The 27,747-nt window shown below is 46.1% G+C and overlaps 1 protein-coding gene across 5 annotated transcripts in view; it reads right to left on the minus strand.

Moving 5' to 3' along the window:
• PDCD4 (programmed cell death 4) overlaps positions 1–27,747 on the minus strand; it is a 468,841-nt gene that overhangs the window by 260,556 nt on the left and 180,538 nt on the right. For all 5 annotated transcript variants that reach the window (XM_085603425.1, XM_085603423.1, XM_085603426.1 and 2 more), the window contains one exon: positions 25,869–25,982. In XM_085603425.1, the coding sequence (XP_085459551.1) occupies positions 25,869–25,982 (114 nt within the window). The remainder of the gene's footprint in view (positions 1–25,868; positions 25,983–27,747) is intronic.

Genomic DNA, 27,747 nt, shown 5'->3' on the forward strand with positions numbered 1-27,747 from the left:
TGTGGTTGATCGTTATGGGTTTTGGCCTTAGGAGGCGTATCACAGTCCTTAGGCTTATGTTTCGCTGCCGAGGATGTTGGTTTCGGAGCCGAAGCTGGATCTTTAAGCTTGGGAACGTTCGGAGCCGGCTTATCTAGTGGCCTCTGCGTTTTCAGGGTCGATTTGGAGGTGGAAGGCGTCGGAGCCGGTTTCGGAGTAGAGTGTTCTTTTGGCTTCGGTGCCGAAGGTGCCGGCGGGACAATTACATGCGGTTTGCTCGGTCCCGAGCTACCGGAAGGCGTGTCTTTTTTCTTCGGAGCCGAGCCCGGAGGCGGGGCTTCTGAAGGATGTTTTCAGGCTCGACTGGGGCCAACAGGCGAAGTCTTGACCACTGCCTTTGGTTTTGGAGGGGTTGGGGTAGGGGCAGTAGTACTCACACATTGCCCAGGAGTGATGAGGTCGTCTGAGTCTTCTGCCTCTGAGATGATTTCGAGATCGTCGGAATCTTCTTCCGGGACATCGGGGCCCTCATCAAAGATGTCCTCCGATTCCGGAGCTGGTCTCTGTGCCATGATGTGTCGTCGAGCCCTTTCATCTCGAATTGTCTTCTTCGATCGAAAGGAAGTGCAGGCTGGACAGCTGGACTCGTCGTGTTCAGGTGATAGGTGCAGGTTGCAGACCTTGTGATGGTCACTGTGCGAGAATTTTGCTCCACAATGGGGGCATTTTTTAAATGGTGTCATTTCCATGAGCCGTAGGCCTTACGGCGTGGATAGGCCCAGCGGCCCGCGTCGACGTCCAGAATCGAGCCGATGAAGTCGGGTCGAAGATGAAAGTGATTCGATGGGTTTTCTGGAAGTTTTGCGCTTCGAAAAGGTTGAAATTGAGATTTTAAACCGGAGCGGAAAAGTTGCATCCGAACCCAATGGCGGAAAAAAACAATCTGACGATGGAGTTGATGCCCATGCGCACTATCGTCAAAGGTAGGAGTCACCTATCTCGTGACTACAAAGACTTCTTCCAAGACAACAACAAGGTGTAAGCATCCGAGCCCAACACCAGATGGCGATCTACTATGCCAGTGTGTGATCTGCAGCTCATACGCCTCGAACATTGGTGTTATATTTCTTCAGTGTCCCGTTTTTTTTCTGCAACGGTTTTGGTGCCATTTAAATGCTTTACACTTGTTCCTTTGTGTAAGCCCGACAGCTCAGAATCACAGGGTTGAGCTACGGTTTAACAAACAAAACCTGATTAGTCTTAAAGAGGGTTATTAGTGAATTACACGTGAGGTCACATAACCACACCATATAATATACCCCATTTCCTCACAGGTTCCGGCCGGTAAAGCCTGCCCTCCTCCTTCGGGGTTTGTGGCAGAGAGAAGAAAGTGGGTAGCATGGCCAAATGCCTCAGCTTTGGGCAGAAATTATGCCAACGTCTGAAGCACCAGCTAGGATAAAGAAGATGGTATACAGTGGTTGCACATTAAGAATGTAATAATCAAATTAAAGTCCCACTGTGACAATGATTGGTCTCTGCTGTACTGAAAAGTTCTACTCCAGACCACCCCCTGTAAGCAAAGACTTCTTGAACTACCTCCATCTGCATATGCTACACTCAGTCGTCCAGATGGAATCTGATAAGCTCGTCCACACTGATGTTCAGGAACCCTGCCAGATGGTTGAAAGCCAAGGAAATTCCCTAAGGGTCCAGTCAGTACCACAGCTTCAGCACCTTATGGCACAGCACACGTGACCCCGCATCACCCTGGCTGTTGCAGTATCACATGGCAGTTGTGTTGTCCCTCAAAACCTGCATAGGACTGCCTTCCATAGGATTGATGGTAGAAAGGCCTCCAGAGTCAACACAGCTCTAGAAGATTTATGTAGTGCCTCTGCTTTGGTGGAGAAAATATGGGTTTGGCCAGTCTCTCATGCTGCCTGTTATAAGAAAGGCATCCCCAGTGCTGAAATCATAGAAGGCAGTGGTTCCAATGCAAGCACACATGTGCCAACTGACATGGCCAGAAGAATAAACAAAGCTAGGAGACCACGAAAACTCAAAACCGTCTGGGCTTGAACACAACTTTGAGCCCACTGTGTCCAGAACTGCACTTATCAAGGTAATCCTCTGCACTTGTCAAAGGATAGTATTTGTCTTGTTGATTGGGAACCCCAAGGGAAGATAGGAGCTAGATGGTCAGCCGCATGTGGTCTGTGAATGAATGTGATGAGTCTCCCTTCAACAGCCAGTCACTGAGGTCTGGGACTAATTGTACTCCCGACCAGCAAAGATAGGGCCTGGACCACCATCATCGCCTTAGCAATCACCCAGCACACCGAGGTGAGGATGGAGATCTGAAACTATTCCTTCTCCACAAATAAGGAAACACCTGTGGACTGGTACATAAAAGTAGAGGTCATGCAAGTCCATTGACAGCATCCAATTCCCAATACCAAGAGAAGACAGGACCAGGGCCACAGTCAGCATCTTGAACTTGACTTTCAATAGAAAAGCTTTCAAGGATCGCAGGTCAAAAACTGCTAAGAGCCCCCTGTCTTTTTTTAGGCATGAAGTGATGGAAGTAGCACCTGTTGCTCCTCTTCTTCTTCAAGACTCTCTTATGCTCCTTTGGCCAGCAAGGACTGATCTTCACTGGCAAGGATGGAGGTATTTTCTGAAGAGGACTCAGTGAAAACATGGGGAACTGTAGAGGAGGAGGGGTGTTGATATAAAGGTAAGAGCATAACTATAGTGGACACCCTCCCTGGCCCAGTGGCCCTACGTAACCACACACCAGAGGGGCAGGTAAAATCTTTTTCTGTCCCCTTTGGCTGTAGGTGACTCCATTGGATTGTGACAGCATTGCCAGTCCTTCTCTTACCGGGCTGTTCATGTCCCCATACCCGATCTCCGCCACACTCCATGAAGTCTTAAAAGGGATAGACAGATTGCTCCACAGGCTGAGACGGCTGCTTCTGAAAGTAAGCCAGGCTGTAGGAATAACCACTGAAATTCTGATATTGATGAAGGAAATGACTGGTCGAAGTGAGCAAGCCCAAGGAGTGGGTTGACACAGAGCTGTCTTTAAACCATTCCAAAGCGGACTCCCCCTCGCCTCCAAACAACCTAAAATCATCAAAAGGCAAATCCATGAGGGATTGCTTGCATGTCTCCAGAAAAATGTTTGGCATGCATCCATGTGTGGTGATGAATCACCAAACTAGTGCCCACAGAACAGCCTGCACATCTGTGGTATCCCACTCACCCCTGAAAGTCCAGTCTGCCATGGACTGTTTGTGTTAAGGCATTTCTAAACTTCTAAGGAAGGGTGGCAAGATTTCCCTCACCATGTCCCATGTGGCATGGGTGTATCTGATCAAAAGGCAGACCGTATTCAACTTATTCAAATTCAAAATGGCAGCACACGAGAAGAACAAGTTACTTACCTTCGGTAGCGCTTTTTCTGGTAGATACAATATCTGCCTGTGGATTCCTCACCTTTTGAATACCCCCGGGGCCAGCATTCCGCGGAAAAATTATTTCTTAGCTCTCCCACGTCGACGAGGACGTCACAATAGCACGGCTCCGCACGCGGCACCGTATGACGTCATCGGAACCACATAAGGACCTCGTTGGCGTGCCGACGTCAGTTCCACCCATTTTTTCCGTGCCACCGAGGCAAACGGACGGCCCAACACATTTTCAAATGCACACATAGCATACCAAATATATACATATATATATATAAATTCACAAATGCATAATAAAGAAATACATAGAGAAATAGCAACAGAAAAAGCATTTCTCAATATTAAAATATAAACATGATTAAGGCATATTAAAAAAATACATTTTTGGGTAGAAACAGGTGGACTACAGGGAGGCGGGTAGGAGCGTGTGGAATCCACAGGCAGATACTGTATCCACCAGAAAAAGCGCTACCGAAGGTAAGTAACTTGTTCTTCTGATGGATACTTCTGCCTGTGGATTCTTCACCTTTTGAATGGATTCCCAAAGCCGTACCTCTCCCGGAGGAGGGTGTCCACCTGACTATAGACCAAAAAATCCTGCAAAACAGAGCGAGCAAAATGGCCACCCCTGCTAACCTCAGAGTCCAAGCAGTAATGCTTTGCAAAGGTGTGGAGGGAGTCCCAGGTTGCTGCCTTACAGATATCAAGAACAGGAACACCTCTAGCCAAAGCAGAAGAAGTAGACTTAGCTCTGGTGGAATGAGCTCTGATACCTTCAGGCGGTTCCTTCTTGGCCAAGGCGTAGCAGATCTTGATGCACAAGATGATCCACCTGGAAAGCGTCCTCTTGTGCACTGTCTTGCCTTTCATTTTCCCAACATAGCCCATGAAGAGCTGATAGTCCAGCCTCAGATCTCTAGTCCGATCCAAATAGAAGTGGACAGCCCTCTTAGGGTCCAACCGATGCAGTCTCTCTTCCTCCTTGGAAGGGTGGAGGATAAAAGGTGGGTAAAGTGATGGATTGTCCCATATGAAAAGGGGTAACCACCTTGGGAAGGAAAGCAGCCCCGGTCCTTAGAACCAACTTATCCGCATGAATGGTCAGGAAAGGAGGTTTCGAACTAAGAGATTGAAGCTCACTTACCCTCCTAGCCGAGGAAATGGCAATCAAGAAAACCGTTTTAAAAGAAAGAAGCCTCAACGGGCAAGAGTGAAGAGGCTCAAACGGAGAACCCATTAAAAAAGTGAGTACAAGATTCAAATCCCACTGAGGCATAATGAAAGGTGTGGGAGGAAACTTATTTGTAAGGCCCTTAATGCACCTCATGACAATGGGGGACTTAAAGACGGCTGGTCTGGCAAACATAAAAAGGCTGACAAAGCCGATAAATAGCCCTGAACAGTGGCTACAGCACAACCTTGCTGTGCTAAAGATAGAGAAAACTCCAAAATATTAGACAAACAAGCCTTCAAAGGGTCAATGTCTCTCTCTCCGCACCACTTAACAAATCTGGACCATCTGGAAGAGTAAACAGACTTAGTGGAGTGTCGTTTGGATGATAAAATAACGTCCACTATCTCTGGCGGGAGAGAGAAGGAACTCAGGTTGCCCCGTTCAATCTCCAGGCATGAAGGTGCAAGCTCTGGAAGGTGGGGGTGTAGAACCTGCCCCTGCGACTGCGAGAGGAGGTCTGCCCTGAGAGGGAGACGGAGCGGAGGGTGCGACGAGAGGTGAAGTAGGTCTGTGTACCACACCCTTCTTGGCCAATCCGGGGCGATCAATACAACTTGGGCCCGGTCTTGGCGAATCTTCCTCAGAACCCGAGGAATCAAGGGTATGGGAGGAAACGCGTAAAGGAGTTGCGAGCTCCAATCTATCTGAAACGCATCCCCCAAAGCTCCCTGCATCGGAAACTGGAGACTGCAGAATATTGGGCAGTGCGCGTTCTCGTGAGTGGAAAACCGGTCCAACCGAGGAGATCCCCACATCTGAAAGATGCGATGAACCACCTCCGGATTAAGCCGCCACTCGTGATCGGACGAGTAACGCCGACTGAGACTGTCCGCATGAACATTCAGCACACCGGCCACATGATTTGCAAGCACACAAATCCGTTGGCCCCGAGCCCAGGACCAGAGCCGCAGAGCCTCTCGACAGAGGCAATACGACCCTACACCTCCCTATTTGTTGATGTACCACATCGCGGTAGTGTTGTCCGTCAGGACCTGAACCGCCTGACCGCGAAGGGAAGGGAGAAAAGCCTTCAGTGTCAAACGTATCGCCCGCAATTCCAAAAGGTTGATGTGATGCAACCTTTCCTCTGGAGACTAAAGGCCTTTGACCTCCAGATCCCCCAGATGAGCACCCCACCCTAGAGTGGAGGCATCCGTGATCACTGTGGCCACCGGCGGAGGAGGCTGAAAGGGCTTTCCTTGAGAACGGTTGCCCTGCACACTCCACCAAGACAGCTCCGCTGCAGCTTCTCTGGAGATTCTGATATTCTCCCCGAGATCTCCGTTGTGCTGATACCACTGCCTGCGGAGGTACCACTGGAGTGCCCTCATGTGCCAGCGTGCATGGTTGACCAACAGAATGCAGGAAGCGAACAGACCGAGCAGGCGAAGAACCTTCAGGACTGGAACAACCGCTCCATCGTGAAATAAAGGAATAATTTACTGTATGTCGAGAATCCTCTGAGGAGGCGGGAATGCCCGACACACAGAAGTGGCCAGTATTGCCCCTATGAACAGGCTGCGCTGAGAAGGCACCAGGTGAGATTTGGGTACATTTATCTAAAAACTCAATTTGAACAACAGATGAGTTGTCACTTGCAAGTGGCCCGAAACCAACTCTGGAGACTCCGCTTTCAACAGCCAGTCATCCAGGTAGGGGAAAACAGGAACCCCTGACCTTCTGAGATGAGCCGCTACCACCGCCATCACCTTTGTAAAGACTCGAGGCGCGGAAGTGAGACCGAACGGAAGAACCGCAAACTGGTAATCATGCGATCCCACCGTGAACCGGAGATGCTTCCGATGCAACTTCAGGATGGGAAGATGAAAATACGCATCCTGCAGATCGATGGACACCATCCAGTCTTCTTGTTGCAGCGCAAGGAGAACCTGAGCCAAGGTCAACATTTTGAACTTTTCCTGCCTGAGGTAAAGGTTCAAAATGCTGAGGTCCAAGATTGGTCTCAAATGACCATCCTTTTTGAGGATCAGGAAATATCGGGAGTAACAACCCTGACCCCTTTCCTGCTCCGGAACCACCTCTATCGCACCTTTTTGGAGTAATGTAAGAACCTCCTGCTGCAAAAGCAGCAAGTGGTTTTCTGAACAACCACCCTGGCGAGGAGGGTAAGGAGGAGGAAACTCAAAAAATGGGAGGGCGTACTCATTCTCCACACGATTCAAGACCCAACGATCCGATGTGATCAGTCTCCAATCTTGTAGAAAATGAGACACTTGACCTCCAACTGGACCAACATGTTCTAAGATTGGGAATCTAGAACTGCTTTCCTGATGTACCAACGGTGGCAGGAGGGGAGGTAGAAGAAGAGGAGGAGGCCTGTTGACGATTTGCACCCCTGAGGCCTCTCTTATTCTTCCCTCTGTACGATTTGTACAAGGGATTTTGCTGTTGATGGCTCTGCTGAAATTGTTGGCGGCCACGAAAGGAAGCAGATCTCCCAAAGCCCCGATATCTCTTGTACCCATAACCTCTAGACTGCACCTGGAGGCCTAAAGATCTTGCGGTAGCTCTACTGTCTTTGAAACGTTCCAAGGCTGAGTCCACCTTAGAACCAAAGAGCCTTGACCCATCAAAGGGTAAATCCAACAAGGTCGCCTGTACATCAGCCGAAAACCCAGAAAATTTGAGCCATGCCTGTCTCCTTGTAGCCACAGAAGACCCCCATAACACGAGCCACAGAGGCAGCAGTGTCCATGCCTGACTGAATCACTTGTCGTGCTGCGGCCTGCGAATCTGAAAGGACTTCCAAGAAGTTGGCACGATCCTCCTCAGGCAACTTAGGAGCCAATTGAACAACAGAGTCCATCAATGCATGTATATATCGTCCAAGAAGGCAAGTCGCATTAGTTGACTTTAGAGCCATACTCGCAGAAGAAAACACCTTCTTCGCAGCTTGCTCAGTCTTTTACGAGTCCCTGTCACCCAAAATGGTAGGAAAAGCACCAGAAGACTGTTTTAAGCAAAAAGCTTGGACAACTAGACTCTCCGGTGTCGGATGTGATGACAAAAAAGCCCGATCACCAGGGGCAGGCTTGTATCTTCTTGAGATAGAACGAGATACAGCCGGAGCAGACAAAGGCTTCTGCCACACCTCCAGAATTGGATCTGTTAAGGCATCTGTGAATGGAAGTAGGAGCTCAGAAGTTGATGAAGAAGTATTCCAAACTTCCGTCAGTATATTGGACTTAATCTCAGCAGAGGGAAGTTTAAGGCCCAATAAATCAGCTGCCTTCTTTATGACAACATGGTAAGGTGCAACGCCCTGCACAACACAACCACTTGCAGATGGTAATTCATACTTAGGAGAAGTATCTAGGCCACTAGCTTCCTGAAGGCCTTCAAACTCATCCACAGAGTCCACAATTTATCCTTCCTCCTTTTCTTGCAAATACTCCTCCTCCTCAAGCAATCTCTGAGATTCTCTCCTGGAGCGTTGCTTAGGCAATGGCGTCGGTGGAGCCACACGTGGCGCCAGAGAAGACACCAGCAGCATCGATGGAGGAGCCTCGACATCGAACCTAGACGTCGATCGAATCCGAGGTGGAGCAGACTCCGCAGCTGAAGGAGTCCGGGGAGCCGGAGTAGACTATCTCGGCGCCAGGAAATGCCAAGCCGGAGTCAACGGCATAAAAGGTGCCTGGGGATAGAACTTAGGCACACCCAAGTTGAATGCCAGAGGACCCACGGGGCCTGAAGGCGCACCGGATGGAGTTGAGGCTCTTTTAAATAAACCAAACATCGCATTGAGAAAATGCTTAGAGTCAGCCCCAGGAGCAGGAAAAGGAGGATATGGATCCGTACCTTCCTGTAGGGGAGTCACCTGAGGTCGCACTGGAGCCTGCGGAGCCGTGGACGGCGCCCGCACAGGTGAAGTCACACGGCCTGGAGAGGATCCTCCCGGCGCCGGTGACGTCGCTGGAGCCGGTAATTCTTCATGAAGCGACGAAGCCTCAGAAAAATCTGCGGCACCGCAGCCGGAGATGGTACTGGCGTCGCTTGAGGAGAAGGAGTAGGAGAGATGAAGTCCCTTCTCCGAGGTCGCTCAGCTGGAGTCGGTGACCTCGATGTCGAGACCCTGGCCTTCGAAGTATGATGTCGAGAGGTATGTCTTCTCTTGGATTTTTTGTGCTCCTTTGACCTCGAAGTGTGAGAAGACGAAGACTTCGCCCTCTTCCTACCTCGCTTTTCCTTCTTGGCATTCACCATAAACAATTTGGCTTCACGTTCTTGGATAGCCTTAGGATTCATTTACCTGCAGCTCCTGCATTCCTCGACGTCGTGGTCCGAGGATAAACACCACAGGCAGTCATCATGCGGATCCGTGATAGACATGTGTCCGCCACACTCTCTGCAGGGTTTGAATCCGGTCTTCCTAGAAGTAGCCATTCTGACAAACTACGAGATACAAAGTTTCCCACAATGAAAATGGAGAGCCCTGAAAAAACCGTTGAGCGTCGACGGCACGGAAAAAAGGGAACTGACGTCAGCACGCCAACGAGGTCCTTATGTGGCTCCGATGACGTCATACAGTGCCGCGTGTGGAGCCGTGCTATTGTGACGTCCTCGTCGACGTGGGAGAGCTAGGAAAGAATTTTCCCGCGGAATGCTGGCGCAGGGGGTATTCAAAAGGTAAGGAATCCACAGGCAGAAGTATCCATCAGAACACTTTCTTATGGAGCAGTAGGAAATGCATTGGAGTTCACTTTGCTGGCTGAAGCCTGCACTACAAGTCTTTACCATGTTGGGTGCAATCAAGGCAGCTAGGTCTTCTGAGGACAGGTCTGAGACGCCTAGCTATAGGTGATCAAACTGTAGTGGAGAGAAGTGCTTAGCCCAAGTTGCAGCCAGAGTGTCTGTCATGGATTCAGTGAAGAGAAGCAAAAGCTCTGAGGTTGAAGGGCCAGGATACAAAATGTCAGTAAGCACATTAGCCTTAGTTTCTGTTGTTGGCAACTACAGTTCTAACATCTCTGCCACCTTGCACACCACCACACCAGAAGAGGCACTTTCCTCACTGGGGAGCCCTAATGGGAGTCCAATCACATCTCTGGTGATGTATCAAGACCACTAGACGTTTGGATGTCTAAGTTAGTCCATTATCAGTATAGTGAGAGGGAAGTAAACTGCCTCGTCCTCATAATCTACATTATGTGAGAGTGCCTGAACAAAGATTTGTCCTTGGACTTCACCTTATACTTACCAGAGGACGGAGATTTTCAATGAGATTGAGACTTGGAGCAGGAACACACCTGCAATTTGGAGGAGGGCCGGCCTCACTTGTGTTTCGTGACTTTCAGCTTCACCTCTGACCCTGGGTCTTTGGGTGCATCAGGGAGCATAACAACCAGATGCTGGTTGCTGGACCTGCACAGTTTGAAGTGTGTAGTCTTGAAAGGAAGACATACTTACGCACTGCGACAAAAAACTGAATTTTTAAGTCTGTAAGTACAGACTGGTTCTGGACTGGAGCTTCGATCTGCGTCAAATGGCACAGGAAAAAAAAAAGAATCGCCATCAGTGCACAGGTAGGGTGCCGGTGTACGGCTCTGTGCGGTCACATTTAGAAGCGGGATTAGGATACAAAGGATTGTGCCATCCACAGGCATACAGAAAGAACAGCTGAAAACGTTTTGCAATCCAGTCTGGTGCATGATGGAGGAATCTGTGGTTAGAATTATCCATCAGAAAAAAAATCTACTTTTATCGTGTACCATATGTATTATGGGTCAACAATGGCATCTTAACTCTGGTGATACTCACAAAACTCTCACCAGAACCTAAAGGTAATAGGAGTACATTATTTAAGCAGAGTCAAAACAATATTAAAGTCAGAAATCAATCAGTAAAATTTCCAAACCAATTTAGTAAAATGATGAATGTAACAATTAAAACAAAACGTAAATTATTGAATAGGAAACAGAAGATATAACTTTTTTTGTTGAGCAGTTAATGAAAATAAATAAATGTAAAACATGAAAAACAAGGGGGGGGTGTAAAGACTGTGTGCATCTGTGTGGACTACCAAAAGCAACACAGGAAGATACTCTTGCAGCAAAGACAGGTTAGTTACCAGCAAGCTGCTTTTGGCACAAGCAGGCTGAAGAAGAATCAGTTACTGTGCAGCTGGTATATTCAAACACTTTAACTCTTTAAAGTTTAAGGGCCAGGGGTCATGGTGGAGGGTGTTTTAAGTTAGGGGAGGCGGTGGCTGAGATGGGAAAGAAAACAGAATACTGCACACTTTGCTTTCAGGTCCACCACATGTCTGGTCCCTACCTCGTCCAAGTCTTCAATAGGTCCTGACTAGAGAGACCCAAAGCACCTCAATTTTCAAGCACACGGTTGGACTCCAAAGTAAAAAAAAAAAAAGGTGACAGATCTCGCTCTACCCATACTTTCTTTGGGAAAAACTCCACTTCTAGTGGGCTTGCTGAGTCAGCATTCAACAGGTATCCATTATGGTCCTTTATGTTCCTGGAACCACACAAGGCCACCTCGTCTCAACCTCAGGAGTCATTAGGATAATCCACTTCTGATCTGCACCAAGCAAAGTTGTATGATCAGCTAGTGACAGGAAACTGATCTTATACGGTCACGATCTTATGACTGGTTATAAATCTTAAAATTGAATCCCTTAGAAGTTCCCACCGTCAAACCAGCTATCTTTTAGAACACTCAATCTCAATTCACTATACACCATCGTAAAAAACACTGTTATGAGGCATCTTTCTCATGCTTCTCTTGCCATTCCATCTACAGATCCACAGAAACAGGTTCTGGGCCCATAAAGCCCCCTTTAGGGACAATAACTAACTTGCCTGGGCGCAGTTCATTATCAAAGGCAAGCCTCACACCAGAAACCTGGTCTGTATAACGATAGTTGTCCGTGCCAATCCTTTATGCTGACCCAAGGTCACTGGCCCCGCATTCCAAAACAACCACCCAGTAGGTAAGCTTCACTAGACTTGCTGTCAGAGATCTACAAGTCACTAGAAGCGAGAGAGCCCAGTGTAAATAATTTAACTAATGTCAATCCTTCAGGAAGAAAAAAAGTTACCTACCTGTAACTACAGTTATCCAGTATTGGTATCTTTCATAGATTCACATGCCTGAATCATTCCCCGTCGTCGTAGTCCCACGGTACATAAATAAGAAAGTAGTAAATAGTACATTTCCATAGGCTATTATGGTAGCAACCAAATACTCTATAGCCTATTGGTCTCCTTTTACAAAAAGGACCAAACTGAAAACCTAACCAATCAGCAACCAGCACCCTCTAGAACCTTCCCAAGAGAGGCTGAGTCCCTCAGATTTTCCAGCACAAATGTAGTTAGTACAGTATCCTAGAGGTGCCTCTCCGGGAAGGAGGGTGGGTTGCAGGTGAATCTATGAAAGATATTCTTGGCAGCCCCCTCTAACTGACGAGTGTGCAAGACCGGACCTTGCTAACGAAAGGCAGGGCATCTTCTGGAGCAGAGAGAAAGGGATCTACCTCATTGCGTTTGCACCATACACAAAAATGCTTCCATTTAAGCCTGTAAGTCTTATTGGTGCTTTCAGCTCTAGACTTGCCAATAATGTCCTTGCAGTCTTGCGCAATGTTGAAATTTCTAAATTCAAAGAATTCAGGAGCCACGCATGCGGTTGCAGAGAACCTGGCTCCGGGTGACGCACTTGGCCTTTGTTCTTGGTCAACAGCCTTGGTGTCGGCAATAGACGGATGGGCTGAGCTTCCGTCAGAAGGAGGAGTTCCGTGTACCAGTGTTGTCTGGGCCACCTGGGGGCTATCAGCAGAATGTGGCAGTGTTCCCATTTCATCTTCGTGAGGACCCTGGGTATCAGAGGAATAGGGGGGGGGGGGGGGGGGGGGGGGTTGGCTGGGAGCGTATGCATAGGTCCCTGACTAGCGCATCAAAAGAGCATTCCCTCGCAAGTATGCGAGAGGAAATCTGCTTGCGAAGAATCGGCATTTGGAGTTGATCTGGGTCGCAAACAGGTCCAGCGCTGGTTTCCCCCAGATTGCAAATATCTTGTCCAGCTGTTCGTGTTCCAGCTCCCATTCGGGACAGCTATCGTTCGTTCTGCTCAACGCATCCGCCAAGGTATTCCGGAGACCCAGAACATGTTCTGCTGTCAAGGAAATTCGGTGGAGGGTCAGCCAGTTCCATAACTGCTGTGCGTCCTGTGACAGTCAGATTTTGTTCCTCCTTGCTTGTTGATATAAAACATGCTTGTGCTATTGTCCGTCCGGAACAACACCGGCGACCCCTGTATTCGAGGAAGGAAAGACTGAAGAGATAGGAAAATGGCTTTCAATCCCAACCTGTTTATGTGCATTTGCCGCTGAGCCAAGGACCACTTCCCTTGCACTTGCAGGTCCTGTAAGTGTCCTTCCGCGCCTTCCATAGAAGCATCTGTTGTTACTATGTAATCTGGGATGACCGGAAGAAAAGACTGGCCTCCGGACAGATGTGATTTCTGAGTCCACCATCGTAGAGCCTCTTTCATCCGAGGAGTGACGTTGACCACGTCGTCGAATGAACCTGTGGTTTGAATCCATTGATGTTGTAGTTCCTCTTGAAGAGGCCTCATGTTCAAGCGAGTCAGCGGCACGAAATCTATTGCTGAAGAGAGCATTCCCAGTAGAGATTTGTACACTCTCACAGAAACATACTTTTTACTGGACAGTTTGGGTGCTAATGCTTGTAACCTTGGCTGTCTTTCCTGGGAAAGAAAAGCTGTGTTCCGGATGGTGTCCAATCTGGCACCCAGGAATGTCATCCGGTTTGGTTGGATCAAAGATTTTTGGAAATTGATTAAGAGACCCAATTTGTGAAAAAGATTGAGGCAATCATCTGGTGCATTTTTCACTAGGCGAGAAGATGGTGCCTTTAGCAGCCAGTCGTCGAGGTAAGGGAATACCTGATGACCTTTGCTTCACAAGGCTGCTGCCACGGGAGCTAAAAAATGTTGTGAACGTCCGTGGAGCCGATTTGAGGCCAAATGGAAGGACTCGGAATTGATAGTGGGTACCAGCCACTGTGAACCGTAGGAATTTCCTGCGCTTCGGATGAATAGGGACATGAAAGTATGCATCCTCGAGATCCAATTAAGTCATGAAATCGCCACTGTTGAGGCTTCGTAGGATGTCTGAAAGTGTGACCATCCTGAATGTTTGACTCTTTAGGAATTTGTTCAATTTTCTGAGGTCTAGGATAGGTCTCCACTCTCCCAACTTTTTGCGAATGAGAAAGAAGCGGGAGTAGAAGCCTTTCCTTCTCTGGGAAAAAGGGTCCTTTTCTATTGCCCCTTTTTGAAGCATGATCCTTGTTTCTTTTTTGAGTAAGTGAAGGCGAGGGGGTGCGATCCCCTGGAAGGGGTATTGGGAGGTATTTGAATGAATTCCAAAGTGTGGCCATAAGAGATGAGATCCAGGACCCACTTGTCTGAAGTGATGTCCCGCCACTGGTTGATATGTTCGGAGCTTTTCGCACTCTTCAGGGGGAAGGGAAAAGCAGCCGGTACCCTGGCACAGCCTTGAGATCCTGGCTTTCGCCTGGAGGCTTATCTAGAGAAACCAGCTGTAGTCGGTTGGCGGTAGGATTACTGCTGATACCCTTGTCGATATTGCGGCTGGTAGGTCTGATAGGACTGGGAACCCTGGTAAGTCCCCCTATAATTGGAGAAACCGCCACCTCGGGCTCCCCTTGCGGTACTGCAGGGTTCCGAGCGCCTTAGCAGTATCAGTATCTTTTTTAATGGCAGTAAGCGCCTCATCAATATGCTGCCAAACAGGCTGTCGCCATCATAGGGCATATCCAAGATCTTGGTCTGAATTTCCAGGTGGAAATTTGTTGCTTTTAACCACCCTTGTCGCCTTAAAATGGCAGCGCCAGCTAACTGCCGGAAACCTGTTGTGGCAATGCCCATAGCAATGTCAATTATTTCTGACGCTGCTCTTTCTCCCATTGTTACTATTTTAAGAAACTCCTCTTTACTATCTTCCGGAATGACATCATTCACCGTACCTATGTCGGACCACATTTGCCTATCATAACCGGCTAAAATGTTCTAAGCGTTAGCAGCCCTAACTGAGACTGCCGCCACCGATAAAAATCTTTTCACAACAGAATCAAGGCGTTGACCCTCCTTGTCTGGTGGAGAAAGGATAGCTGTAGACGGATTTTTTGATTGTCTCTGAGCCGCCTGAGAGATCACTGAGTCAGGCTTGGGGTGACTTGTTAGACACAGAGGAGAGCCCTCAGGGGCTCTATATTTTTTATCTAACCTTGGCAGCACAGGAACCACGGAAGCTGGCGCCTTCATGACCTCGATTCCTTCCTGCCAAATATGATCAATGAAGGGTATTGATCTGACAGTCTTTCTTGCCTGGTCCTTAAAATCATAGAGGAAACAGTCCAATTGATGCACAATTGTTGGAAGATGAAATCTGTTAGCGGCTCTGTCCAAAATATTACGGAATCCTCCGGAATCGAGTCTGAAGGATGATGAGGCAGTGGGGATGGCGTTGGAGCTATGTAGTCATCCCACTCATCAGTGGGTGGAGGAGGGTCCGGTATCTCTTCTTCTTCCTGCTCAGATGTAGTAGGGTCTTCTCTGGACGGAAGAGGAGTCACGGGAAATGGCACCAAACCAGGAGTGACAGGAGGTGGAGGTAGCGGTGTTTGAGGAGCTACCTGCAGAGGTGGAGGAGCTACGACCTCATCCTCTTGAGGAGGAAAAAGTATTTTATAATCTGCCAACATATTCTGAAGGTCTAGAATAAACGCCGGAGGAAATTGCACAGGCTGCTGCCTAGGCTGCTCAAATTATTTATATTGTTGGTACTGAGCAAGAGGAGCTGGATAATGCTGGTAATACTGCTCTTCGTCCTCATATTCATCATCCTCCTCTTGATATTTAACATTCAGTTCGGAAGGATTACGTGCTGCTCGAAACTGGCTTTTGTCCTCATCTGAATCCTCGACATCTAAAAGATGGCTGGGAGGTAGCAGAGATATTTTTGGTGTCCTGAATTGAGTTTGTACAGATTGCTGGAACAGGGTTGACGGACCTGCATAACAAACTGGATTTTTTTAGGTTAGTGTCATCGTCGATGGAAAAATTCTCGTCCGTCGATGGTAAACCAGTGATAGTCGACGGTACTGCCACAGCCGGTGGGATTGCCATTAATGGGACATTTTCAGTCGACGACAGCGTCGTCGTCGACGATGGTATTGTTGCCGTCGACGATGGTATCATCGTTGATGGTTTCGTCTTCGGCTGTCTCGTCGTCGACGGTGGTGTCATCGACTATGTCTTCGTCGACTATGACTTCGTCGACAGGCTCATTGACGATGAGGTTTTCACTCTCGTCGACTGTGTAGTCGTCGACGATAAAGGTAGCGTTGACGGTATGGATCCCTTTATGCTAGCGGCCGATGTTGTTAATGCCGTTGACGATTTCGACGACGGGAGAGTCCCAGTAGTCGTCGTTGAAGTAGACACCGGCGTCAACGGTGAACTTGACGCAGAAGAAGACTTGTGGCCAGCTTTACCTTTGGAATGGCTAGAAGACTCTGGTTTTTTTCTTTGACGTTTCTGGAGTCTGAAGGGATCCAATCTCTGAGGAGATCTTAGGCTGTTTCTCCTTTTTAAGAAATTCCTTGGACAAATGAGACTTTAGAATGTTTTCTTCTCTCTTCAGGTTGACACTCAGGCGACCTGGGCCTCTTGAGTGACAGAGGACGTGTGGCTATTCACATCAGAAGAAGCAGACTGCTTCTTTTATAGCCATATTAGAAGTCTTCCTTCTCTATCCCTCAAGGTTTTGGTTGAGAAGATGCAGTAGATCATACATTGTTTTGTCTCATGACTAGGATAGAGACAATAAATACAATCCTTGTGTGCATTGTCCCCAGGATTTACAGGCTATAAATAATCCTTTTTTTATCAGACATTCTTCCTAAAGAAATCTAAATAAGACTTATCTGTAGAAAACTGAAGAAACTGAGCAAAGCTCAGGGAGACTCCCTTACACAACAAAGTGCAGTGAAAATCTGAGGAACTCAGCCTCTCTTGGGAAGGTTCTAGAGGGTGCTGGTTGCTGATTGGTTAAGTTCTCAGTTTTGTCCTTTTTGTAAAAGGAGACTAATAGGCTATAGAGTAGAAGGTTGCTACCATAATAGCCTATGGAAATGTACTATTTACTACTTTGTTATTTATGTACTGTGGGACTCCCACTACGACGATGGGGAATGATTCAGGCATGTTAATCTATGAAAGATACCCCAATACTGGATAATAATCTTTATGAAAAGCCCTCTTAGGAGAACAGTTACAGAAAAATAAATCTATGTTACATTTTTTTTTTTTTTAAATAAATATTCCAACAGTGCACAGATGATCTCTGTAGCTGCTCCATAAACTGTCCTAGGAAAAAAAGGGAAAACTAGGCATTTACAAATGGAGAAGAGCTACCAGAGTCTATGCAGGGAAATAGCATCTTTAATCGTGTGACTGCAGGAACAAGTCATGGTCTATATTTAACGTGTTCCACTTTCACAGATTAGGAACCCAGGTCTGTGGGCTTCAAGGCACTACTTAGCCTATGTTGAAAGTGGGCCTTTCCATATGTCAAACTGATTATTTTGACATGTGCGGACTTTAGTTTGCTGTCTACAGCCATTCAGGGCTGAAATGTGACACCTGTAGCCAATCCCTTAACGTTACTGATGTTTAGTAGCCATGTAAAAGCTACGCTACAGCCCACATGATGCTATGTTTATGCCATGGGGGCATTTCCCTATAGTTTATTAATGTGAATTTATTTAACATTCAGGTTATGACAATCACAATTAATCAGTCTCACAAAATTTAAGGGGTCAGAGAATATGCACCCGGAGCGTTTTAACAGTTTCCCAATGTCCAAAGGTTACAATAGCAGCATATCTATTAAAACAAGCATTTACAATGCAATGGTCTCGGCAATATTATAGGTAGAGCTATTGGTATTGCTCATTATTTTTTTATCATTTTTATATCCCTAAATAAATGGCAGTCATTTCTTTTGGCATTAGCTTTTTTTTGCATATGTGATACCTATTGCATTAGCAGAGAGAGAGTGAGGTAGTGAGATAGAGAGAGAGAGTGAGGTATTGAAATAGAGAGTGAGGTAGTGAGATAGAGAGAGAGGTAGATAGAGAGTGAGTTAGTGAGATAGAGAGAGTGAGGTAGTGAAAGAGAGAGTGAGGTAGTGAAAGAGTGAGGTAGTGAGGGAGAGGGATGTTGTGAGGTAGTGATATATAAGCATAGTGATGTTGTGATGTAGTGAGATAGAGAGAGAGGTAGTGAAAGAGAGAGTGAAAGTGAGTTATTGAGATAGAAAGAGTGAGGTAGTGAGATAGAGAGTGATTGAGGTAGTGAGTGAGAGAGAGTGAAGTTGTGAGGTTGTGAGCTAGAGAGTGAGGTAGTGATGTTTTGAGAGAGAGAAGTTGTGATAGTGAGATTGTGGAGTAGTGAGGTAGAGAGAGTTATGGAAAACACAAATTGTCTAAGGTGAAGATAAATATAAACGGGACCTGCAGCGTGGACTTAGATGGCCATAAGGATTTTTAACGTAGTTGTTGACGACTTAATCAGTATTGTAGAGCACGTCATCTGAGTTCACGTATAGTGCCAAAGAACATTCTTTAAGTGTTCGCAGAGAACAGCGCTTCTTCGTTCAAGACCTCTTCATTTTAAAGTTAATTATGTGGCAGCCGGGAACAGAGGGCCACAGTTCCACAAGCTCCCAACGAAAAGCGCACACAAGACACAAACGACTCACCTGTCTGTATAGAGCGCTTTAAGAAAACAGCGCTGTCAGTCCCCCCTGACCTGCTTTAACAAAGCCGACCATTCACTACCTGTGCTGCTTGGTGTAAGCAACTAGCATTGTCCATATCTCCCTTCTTCGCCTACAGCCTACACACCCTGATCCTCCCGTCACTAGACCGTACTGGGTGCTCAAAATAATACCATACTCTTCCGGCCGCACCAAACCCCACAGTGGTTCTTTCCACTTCTACCCACAATCTCGCCTGTGCCCCCAGGGTGACGAAGGCAGCCCGGGGAGGGGGGGGGGGGGGATGGAGGTGCGAGTAGCCCTCCATGGCGACTCTCCGTAAGGGCCCTGGCAAGACGTGCTGGACTACCAGAATGCATGTACTCAGGGACCACAAACTATGCAACATCGGCTCTTTAGGCCCCGCAGTTGCAAATCTCATTCCCGCCACGCACAATGATCCCCTGTGAGTGGGGAAAGCCAAAATCAGGGTCTCCAGCCAACGAAATAAAGATCCACAACCTCGTTGAACAGAACCGCCGCAGAGGGATAGAACAGGCTGCAGGCATATCCACCCCATGACCGCTGCGCCCGCACAAATCAAAACCTGACAACCCCCATACCGGGTAAGAATCACGCGGACAGAGGAGGGGGGGCTGATGGACAAACCACTCTCACCGACCTCATGAGAGCTGGCGACATCTATCCAGAGCCACTAAGATAACGAGCCAGCGCGGACCGACGGACCGGTTCCGGTTGCTACCCGCCAAGCAGTCGTTGCCTCCAACCCATCACAAGCATGTAAGGGGGGGGGCGCTGATAGACAGTGCCATGCCGTGACTGCTAGTTGCGCGAAAGTAGGCTCCCCTTGTAAGGCGTAACAGCACCAAAGCATATTCTGGGCCGGACCAAGCATCTAAGCATGTAACGGCAAGCAAGGCAGTAGCGTCTACCACTGGGATCGAACAGCCATAAGCCTTCATACAAATGTGTGAACCGTTTACCGCCCGGTTATGCCGCTAAACGCCCCGAACAGCCCAGTCTCGCCGCCCGGGCGTGTGGACATCCCCTAGCCGGCTAAAGATATTGCCCCCAGCGGTCCACGGACTCGCCGCCTAAAGCCTACCGCTGCCAACCTGCAGAGGTGCACCAGTGCCGCAGGACAGCATGCTTGCAAGCAATGCGGACCATTGAACTACCACCACCATCGGCCGCGTTGAACTGTCCCACACGCCGGGGAAAGCAACCCCGGCATACTCCGCACCCTTTGATCCTCGGCATGCTGCCCGTGAACCCGTCGTGCCGGGCCCGACCCCCAACTAGCAGCTCCCTTGCCCCTTGACAAGACCGGGATACAGGACAGAACGGACACAGCAGTAGCCCCAGTGCGCCTGAGAACCGCTCCATTCAGCGCCTTGAAACCAACGCAGACACATCCAACGCCCGGACGCCTCACCGGGGGACACCCTGCAGGATGGCGCTTTGAAACCTGGGGTCAAGAAGGGTCGGCCGCGCCGGTGGGGAATAGGTCGCAGGGAGACGGGAAATAAGGGTCGTCGCCCTGCTCCCCAATGCTGCGGGAAGACAGCAAACATCAGAATACACAAGGATCCCTTGCTGTCCCGGAGAGACGTCCCTGCACTGACAGGGACGGACTGCTTTTAAAATACAATAATACAACACTTAACATTACTAATTCAGCTGGACAAGTCGTGCCACGCGCCGCTTCCAGAAGACATCGCCGCTTTACCTTAGGCCGCATCATCAGCCAGGGCATGGCATGGCTGCCCGCCCCAAGCACAAAGGGACACAAGGCTTGAAGATGCACAGCACGAGAAGGCGTGGGTACAAATGACACGGAGGATTTTACACGAGAGGGGCCGAGTGAAGATGAGAAAGCACCCCGATGACACTGAATACCAGCATGGATCGGTACAGCGGCACAACAGCAAGAAGATCCTCACGGCCAGAGAACAGCATAAAAATGGCGGATGGAAGAATCGAAACTTTTTCGGATTCGGGGGCGTGTTCCTGCTGTTCTAAAAGGGCGTGGCTAAAAAGTGGAAAGAGCAGCAAGGAACACGCCCCCGAATCTGAAAAAGACGGAGCCTATTTGGAGGGACGGCTCTCTCCTCCAATGGCGGGCCTCCGTTTAGGAAGCCAGCCAATGGAGGGGAAGCAAAAAGAGAGGCGGGCTAAATAGCCACTCTAGGAAACATTAAATCTTCCGACTTCCGGTTCTGCCTTCGGCAGACCGGTAGTCCTCGACCTAAAAAACCAAAACAAAAAGAGGGATTTGGTGAAAATGTTTTCCTCTTGTCAAAGAGGTGTCCCAGAATACCGTAAGAAAATGAAGACATTCTATATTTTTTATTATGAGACAAGTTACTTGCCTGTAACTCTAATTCTGCAGCCTTGGCATCTTTTACAGATTCACACACATGAAATATTCCCCGTCATCAAGCTGGGAGTTCCCCATACATTAAAAGAGCAACACCTTCTGGTTACAATTCTGACATCTTCCCAATTTCAGAGGGAAGAGGGGTACTAATTATCTCCTTGGATGCATCCTTATACCTTCATCATACAAGAAAATGTAAGTCTCAGATGGTACATTTTTTATGAATTCCGACTTATGGAAGTCTGCGCACAGAAACGAATATGGAGAGAAAATTTAAACATGAAAACATATAGGAACATTTGCTGGAGGAGAAAGGACAAATGGAGATACTAACTACTAAAACAACTATGAATTCCATGTCTTGGACTGAGTAACCAAGATTCAATCTCTGCCTTGTTTTAAAGATCAAAATCCACTCGAAGAATATGTCACCAGTGTTGCACAGGCCTAGCAAAGGATTTAGCCAAAACCCGAATTTGCTTACTTTGTAATCTTAAATAGTCAGCTTTAATCCCAGTGTTAGCATTAGACCATTAACTGAAATTCTCTGACTCTAGCTAGAGTTCTTCTATTTCCCTATGCCTCAAACTCTAAATGTGTGATATAAACCTGTAATGTGAACTCAAGCTTTAAGTCTGGTATTTTCCCCAATGACCGGTATCCCATTTACTGCTCAAAGTATGTTAGTTTATGTACTCTGGTTTCAAGTCAACAAAGATGATGTCTACTCTTAAATATATTCAGGAATCAATTTAAGGGGACTTACCTCCTTAATTACAGTTTATGACGTCTTGCTCAAAGGCTTTTTTGGGTTCGGGGGAATAACCTGAATACAGGAGGCAATCGGGGAAGGAGGCATAATAAATACTTACCAGGATGAGAATTTCCTCGGACCAACATCACCAGGACTTCGTATAGGACAGAAAACCATAATCTATGATGGTGAATCTCAAAGTATCCACTATTTGTAAAAGTATACAGTCTGTTTAGAATGGTCTTCCATAATATAAAAGGGGGCTTATCTTACATGCTACAGCCTATTTACACTGTTTTTTTTAGTAACATATTTTTATTGAAATTTTCAGGTTATTGATGAACAGCAGACAGATCTTTCAATCAATTGGATCGTATATTACGGTATCCGGCATCACATATCATTTGTCGAAGACAGAAGGATAACTTAAAAAACAATTTGTGAAACCTATGGACCCTGGTAGTGAATATGTCACGCAAACTGGGGTATAACACAGGAAAAACTAGGGGATGAGTATGGAATTTCACGTCCAGGCCTCCCAGACTGATGCTCAGACAATTGTGTGGGTGTGACGCACCGATGATTTGCGATTGAACCGACTCTTAGGCTCGACCGGCAAGAGTGGCGGTATGCGCCATAACGCTGCCTTGAATGTGATCATGTCCCCAGCATATGAAGGAGTTGGTCGGTCAGGACCTAAGACTGCGTTTGCAAGACTGGTAGTGTAGGTGTGTCACCATCTGGGTCTTCGCCGGTGGTTAGTTGCTTAAAGTGATGTAACAACAGGGACAGCCTATTTACACTGTTGATCAGCTTTTATAACCCTTTGATTGAGGGTAGGAGGATAAGAGGTTTATGCTACAGCACTAGAATTTCCCATAAAAATGGAAAAAATATCCACATCAAACAAAAGTATTCCACATGTTTAGTTGATGATCCCTCATTGTCTGCAGTAAAAAAGGCACTGTGAGTGGGCAGAATCAATTGAAGCAAGAGAAGGAACTTATTACATCTCCGTATGCCACTCGCCTGAATGGTCGATTTACATGCAATCTCAGGGAGAGAAAAAAAGCATTCCTCTGCTACAATCACCAGTGTTAATCCTGACTGGAAACAGACAGGAGGACTTGGATGCACAAAAGAAAATGTGAAAAAGTTTGTGAAAATGCATCTGAATCACAACATGAGGGAACATTCTCAAGCAAATAATGTGGTGCTTCTTCCAGTCAGACCGGCTGCTGAAGTAAAAAGACTTTTTATTGGCAGCACAATACGCCCCTTGAAAGAACGCATTCAGGAGCATGTTCGAGCGATTAGAAATAAAAACTGGGACTATCCGCTGGCGGTACATTACAATCAGATCCATACACTGGAGGGGAAAATTAATATTCAGTTTCATGGCATCGAAAGTTTAAAAATGTCAAAACGAGGTGGTAACTATACACTACTACTGAGACAGCTGGAAAGCAAATGGTTAATCAGACTCAGAGCCATTGAGTTGGGATTAAACATCGATAAAGAACTATATACCTTTTTATAGTTAAACAAACCGACAACTAGGAGGGCAGGTTCTTTGTCGCTTGACATATGGTATTAACATTGGACAAGTTGAACTGACTGCATGTTCCCCTCAGTTCATCAATTCTGTACCTTTATGTAATGAACACTAAATATTCATGGTCAATTAGATAATAAACCTGACCATATTTATAGTAGCGTGAGGCACACTTCCTCTTAGAGATTTAGGTGTCAACATGCCCTAGAAGTATCATTCTTACTCAGTGATAGCTTTAAAGCACAATTCATTGAATGAGCAGATTGCCATAGAAGATCTTTGGGTGTTCGTATCCCTGGGATGGGGGGATAGTTGCAATTTGCTGTTTCTTTATTTTTTTAAAATAGACCAATATTGTCTCTATTTAGTGTGCATTGTTAAACACTTTATAAACAATATAAACGTGGCAAATGATAGAATAGTGTAAACTACATTTCAAATGAGTCCGAAGAAAAGAGAATATTCAGGTTACACTATGTATATTGATATACTGTGTAACCATTTCAAAATGGCGCGACCTCCAACATCAAGTGGATATGTTTCAGTCCGCTTTCGTTTTCCATGAACAATCACGTCACCACGCCGGTACGTGTTTCAATAAAAACAGTGAAAACGATTCCAGGCCAAGTATCGGTACGAGCGTGAAGAATTGCGGACACGGTCATTAACTCAGCTGTCAGGTATGTGGATACAGCTCAACTTGTGGCACACGGATGTTAATATATTACGAAGCAGGGTGAAGACTAGTTAATGAGGGTCACATAAATAGGTGTCGGTGAAATTGGGCGTCCGACCGAGACCGAGACTGGGGATCGGACTTATTCTTATCTGGCATATTAAAGGAATAGAGTGCTTTACAGAACTGTGAATGTATGCGAGAGTGATTCTAAAATGAGGGCCAATTAATTTGAGGTCAGTGCAAAACGACTTTTACTAGTTAAAATTACCGCTGTGTTTAGGGCGACATTTCAGTATGCAACAAAATAGTTTGATTATTTCTAAAGGGGCCGGTAAAAGTATACAAAGACTAAAAGGTTCTCATAATTTGGAAAATGCCACGTAAATAACCTTTATATAAACGTTTTAAGATAGGAGGACCAGGCCAACAACCCTTTTATTTAAGGAATCATTGATTTTAGGGGAGAGGTAAACAAATATCCAAGATAATCTAATTCTGAGGCAGCTCAAGAAACAAAAATGTTCATATGCTGATTGTTTAAGATAGGGGTCCTTGGGGATACATTTAAAGATCCACACGATCTATGCCAAAATAATAACAGGGCTGACAATAATGTTTTGCTATGATGGGTACTAATGTGTGATTGTATTGACTAGACACTTCTAATTGATATTGATCCATTGCTTACAACCATTAAAATAACAACATGAGGATTATTGAAAAATGGGTAGTTGGCGCTTACAGGGACCGCACGTTTAAAACTATGTAATAACTGTACCAATAATGTTGTCTGAAGCCTTGGATATGGCCATTAATTAGAAAGGGAGAGAATGTTTGTATTTCTGTCTTATGCCATGGGTCTTTCAATATACAGGTGTATCATTACCTGCTGCAAACGGTGATACTCTGGCCTTTAAACAATCAACTACGACTGGAAGAATTGTACAGGTTATGGGAACGATATCCACTATAGATGGGTTGCGGATGTATCTAACAATACAAATCTACCAGTGATAACAGGAGGGACAATACTCCATACCAAATTAATACATGAAGAAACACTTGTTTCAATAAGGTCAGTTGTGGGTGTTGAACATATGATCACTTGGTGGCCCTATGTAAATATGCGCTACACTTGAACCCCAATAAGATCAGGATGTTTCTTTTGGTGGTGGCTCTGTACCTTGCAATGCCAAATCTTGGCATCAAATATATAACCTTTTTAAACGAATAGGATGACACTAGCCCCGTATGACTATCGAGTGTCAAGACTGAATAAATTGATAAAATATAAGTTCATGTTGATCAGTCTTCTTAAAATGAGATTTTTAATGCTGTTTTTTCATTTTTAATGATTAAAATAATATATAATAGTATATGTTTGTGTTTTGTAATTGGTATGTCTGTATCTATTTGTTCACAGCCTTGAAAAAGTCCGGATGGACGAAACACGTGTCGGCTGTTATGTCTATGTAATGTCATATGGAAAATACAAGAAAGAAAAATAAATAATGAAAACCGAATTATATCTTGGATCTGTTTGTGGACTTTTGAATTTATATTTACTTTGACTCTGTGAATACATGTTTAACGAATACCTGTGTCTGCCTCAACCGTTTTGTGATTAGAAGTAAAAAGACTTCTTTTAACCTGAAGCCTGACTTTCATTTACTTCTCTTTTTCAATGCTTGAGGATCTGTCTCGGCGTACTGTTGCTTAACACACACAATGCCGTGTTTCCAGGTGTAATGTTTGAAGATATTACGAAGTCACAGAAAGGAATTAATCGGTCATCTATTACGAACCATCTCTTACGAACACTAAAATGCTTGAGGAGTCAATTTTTATAAAACAATAAATTAAAGACCTTAAAAATCTATGTTGGACGCAAAAAACACAATGTTAACACAATTGCCAATGTTTTTAAAATAATTTTACACGTACTGCAACTTCATTAGAGTCTCCATGCTCAAAGTATTCCTGCACAATCGGAGTTACGGTTTTTTCAAATGCTTTTTCATCCAAAGGCAAGACAGTGGTCTCATAGACACAGCTTTCCTGTAAAATTAAAGACAAAGTAAGCACTAAAACAGGAATATCACAGTTTTCTAGTCCTACCAGACTGCTGAACTGCACAGTTTAACAGCTTCCAACACAATCAACTCCACAAAAGCACAGGATGTTGCAAACCACTTGAAAGGAAGATTTAAAAAGTCAGTCTATACAATAGTGTTCTGAGAATACTGTACACAAAACAAAAAGTAAGCAACTACTAATGAACAGTAGGACAAACGTTATTTACACTTTTGCTTTGGGACAGTTAAATAGCGTTTGTGAAAAACATTTCTGCTCCTTTGGCAAGGAGAAAAACAAGAACAGACAAAGCCAATCTGTCTGGCTGTTGTACTGCACACGCACAAACATTCATTCACACACTAACATAGATCACAGATATGAAGACAAGAAGCATAGACATCAATGAATACACAGAAGAAAACTTGAATATACCTTTGAACAAAGTCACCCTTGCGCACCAAGACATGCTACACAAACACACACACACAACCTCTCTCACCCACAAAAGGTGAAAGCAAAGTAGTGGAGGGTCACACTCCCATCTAGATGGAAGTATAGACAGGTGAAATGACAGGTGTGGGTTTTATTCAAAGCCCTGATAGGGAAAGTCTGCATATAGCTTCTAGTCTTGTGAGAGTGGGAGAGAGTGGGAGAATGAGTGAATGAGTGAGTGAGTGAGTGAGTGAGTGAGTGATTGAGAGAGTGAGAGTGAGAGAGTGAGTGTGAGAGAGTGTGAGTGAGAGTTTTATAATTGGCACTTATTCTTTAAAATTAACAAGGATAGTAAATTAACAACATTTGGACATTCTAGCCTTTAAAAGTTTGGTCTGCTATGGATCTGTATTGCCGGTGCCACACCGGGTTACAAACTTGCAACCAGCATATACAGACTTAGGATGTATAGCGGCCAGGATGACATGCACAACTTCAGGCGGAAGATGGAATGCAGTCAACTGCTGCTGCTGAATCTCAAAGCATGAAGGCGCAGGTTGTGCAGGTTCAGGACATTGCCCTGTTGCTGCGACAGGAAGTCATGATCAGAGGACACATGCTCATGCCTACATGTTCCATGATTCACACTCTCCTTGCCCAATCCGGAACCATTAGGACCATTTGGCCCTGGTTGTTCCTGATGATCTTTAGAAATTTAGGCAAGAGAGGTAGTGGTGGAAAGGTGTACATGAGTCTTGTGGTGTACTCTATTTGGAATGCACCTCTGACAGACAGCCTTCTTGGAAATTCCAACGCACAAGATTTCGACATTGCTTGATCTCTTTGGTGCCAATGAAGATCTGACCAGGGTTCCACATCGCTGGAAGATGCCCTGTGCCACCTTAGAGTGTAACTGACATTCATGATACACCTGGCGCCGCAGATTGGCTCGTCTGCCATGGGGTTCAAAGATCCAACCAAGTGGTTCCCAACCAGGGAAATACCCTCTAGCTCCATCCAGCTCAAGAGGCAAAGTATTTCCTGGCACAAGACCCAGGACCTCACCCTGTCTTCCTTGTTACAGTACCACATGACAGTGGAATTGTGCTTTATAACCTGAACCAGCCTCCTTTTAATGGACAGTAGGAAGGCCTTAAGTGGCAGAAAAATCACATGCAACACCAACAGACTGGTCTCTAGTAGAGACTCTCCATATCAGAGTCCTCTGATCTCAACCTCTCCCAGATGACCTCTCTGGGGGCAGGGACATTGGGCCTGCCGCCGGTTCAATTGCATCTGAGCCAACACTGCATGT

This window comes from Triturus cristatus, chromosome 1_2 (assembly GCF_964204655.1).
Source record: "Triturus cristatus chromosome 1_2, aTriCri1.1, whole genome shotgun sequence".
NCBI classification, from domain to species: Eukaryota; Metazoa; Chordata; class Amphibia; order Caudata; family Salamandridae; genus Triturus; species Triturus cristatus.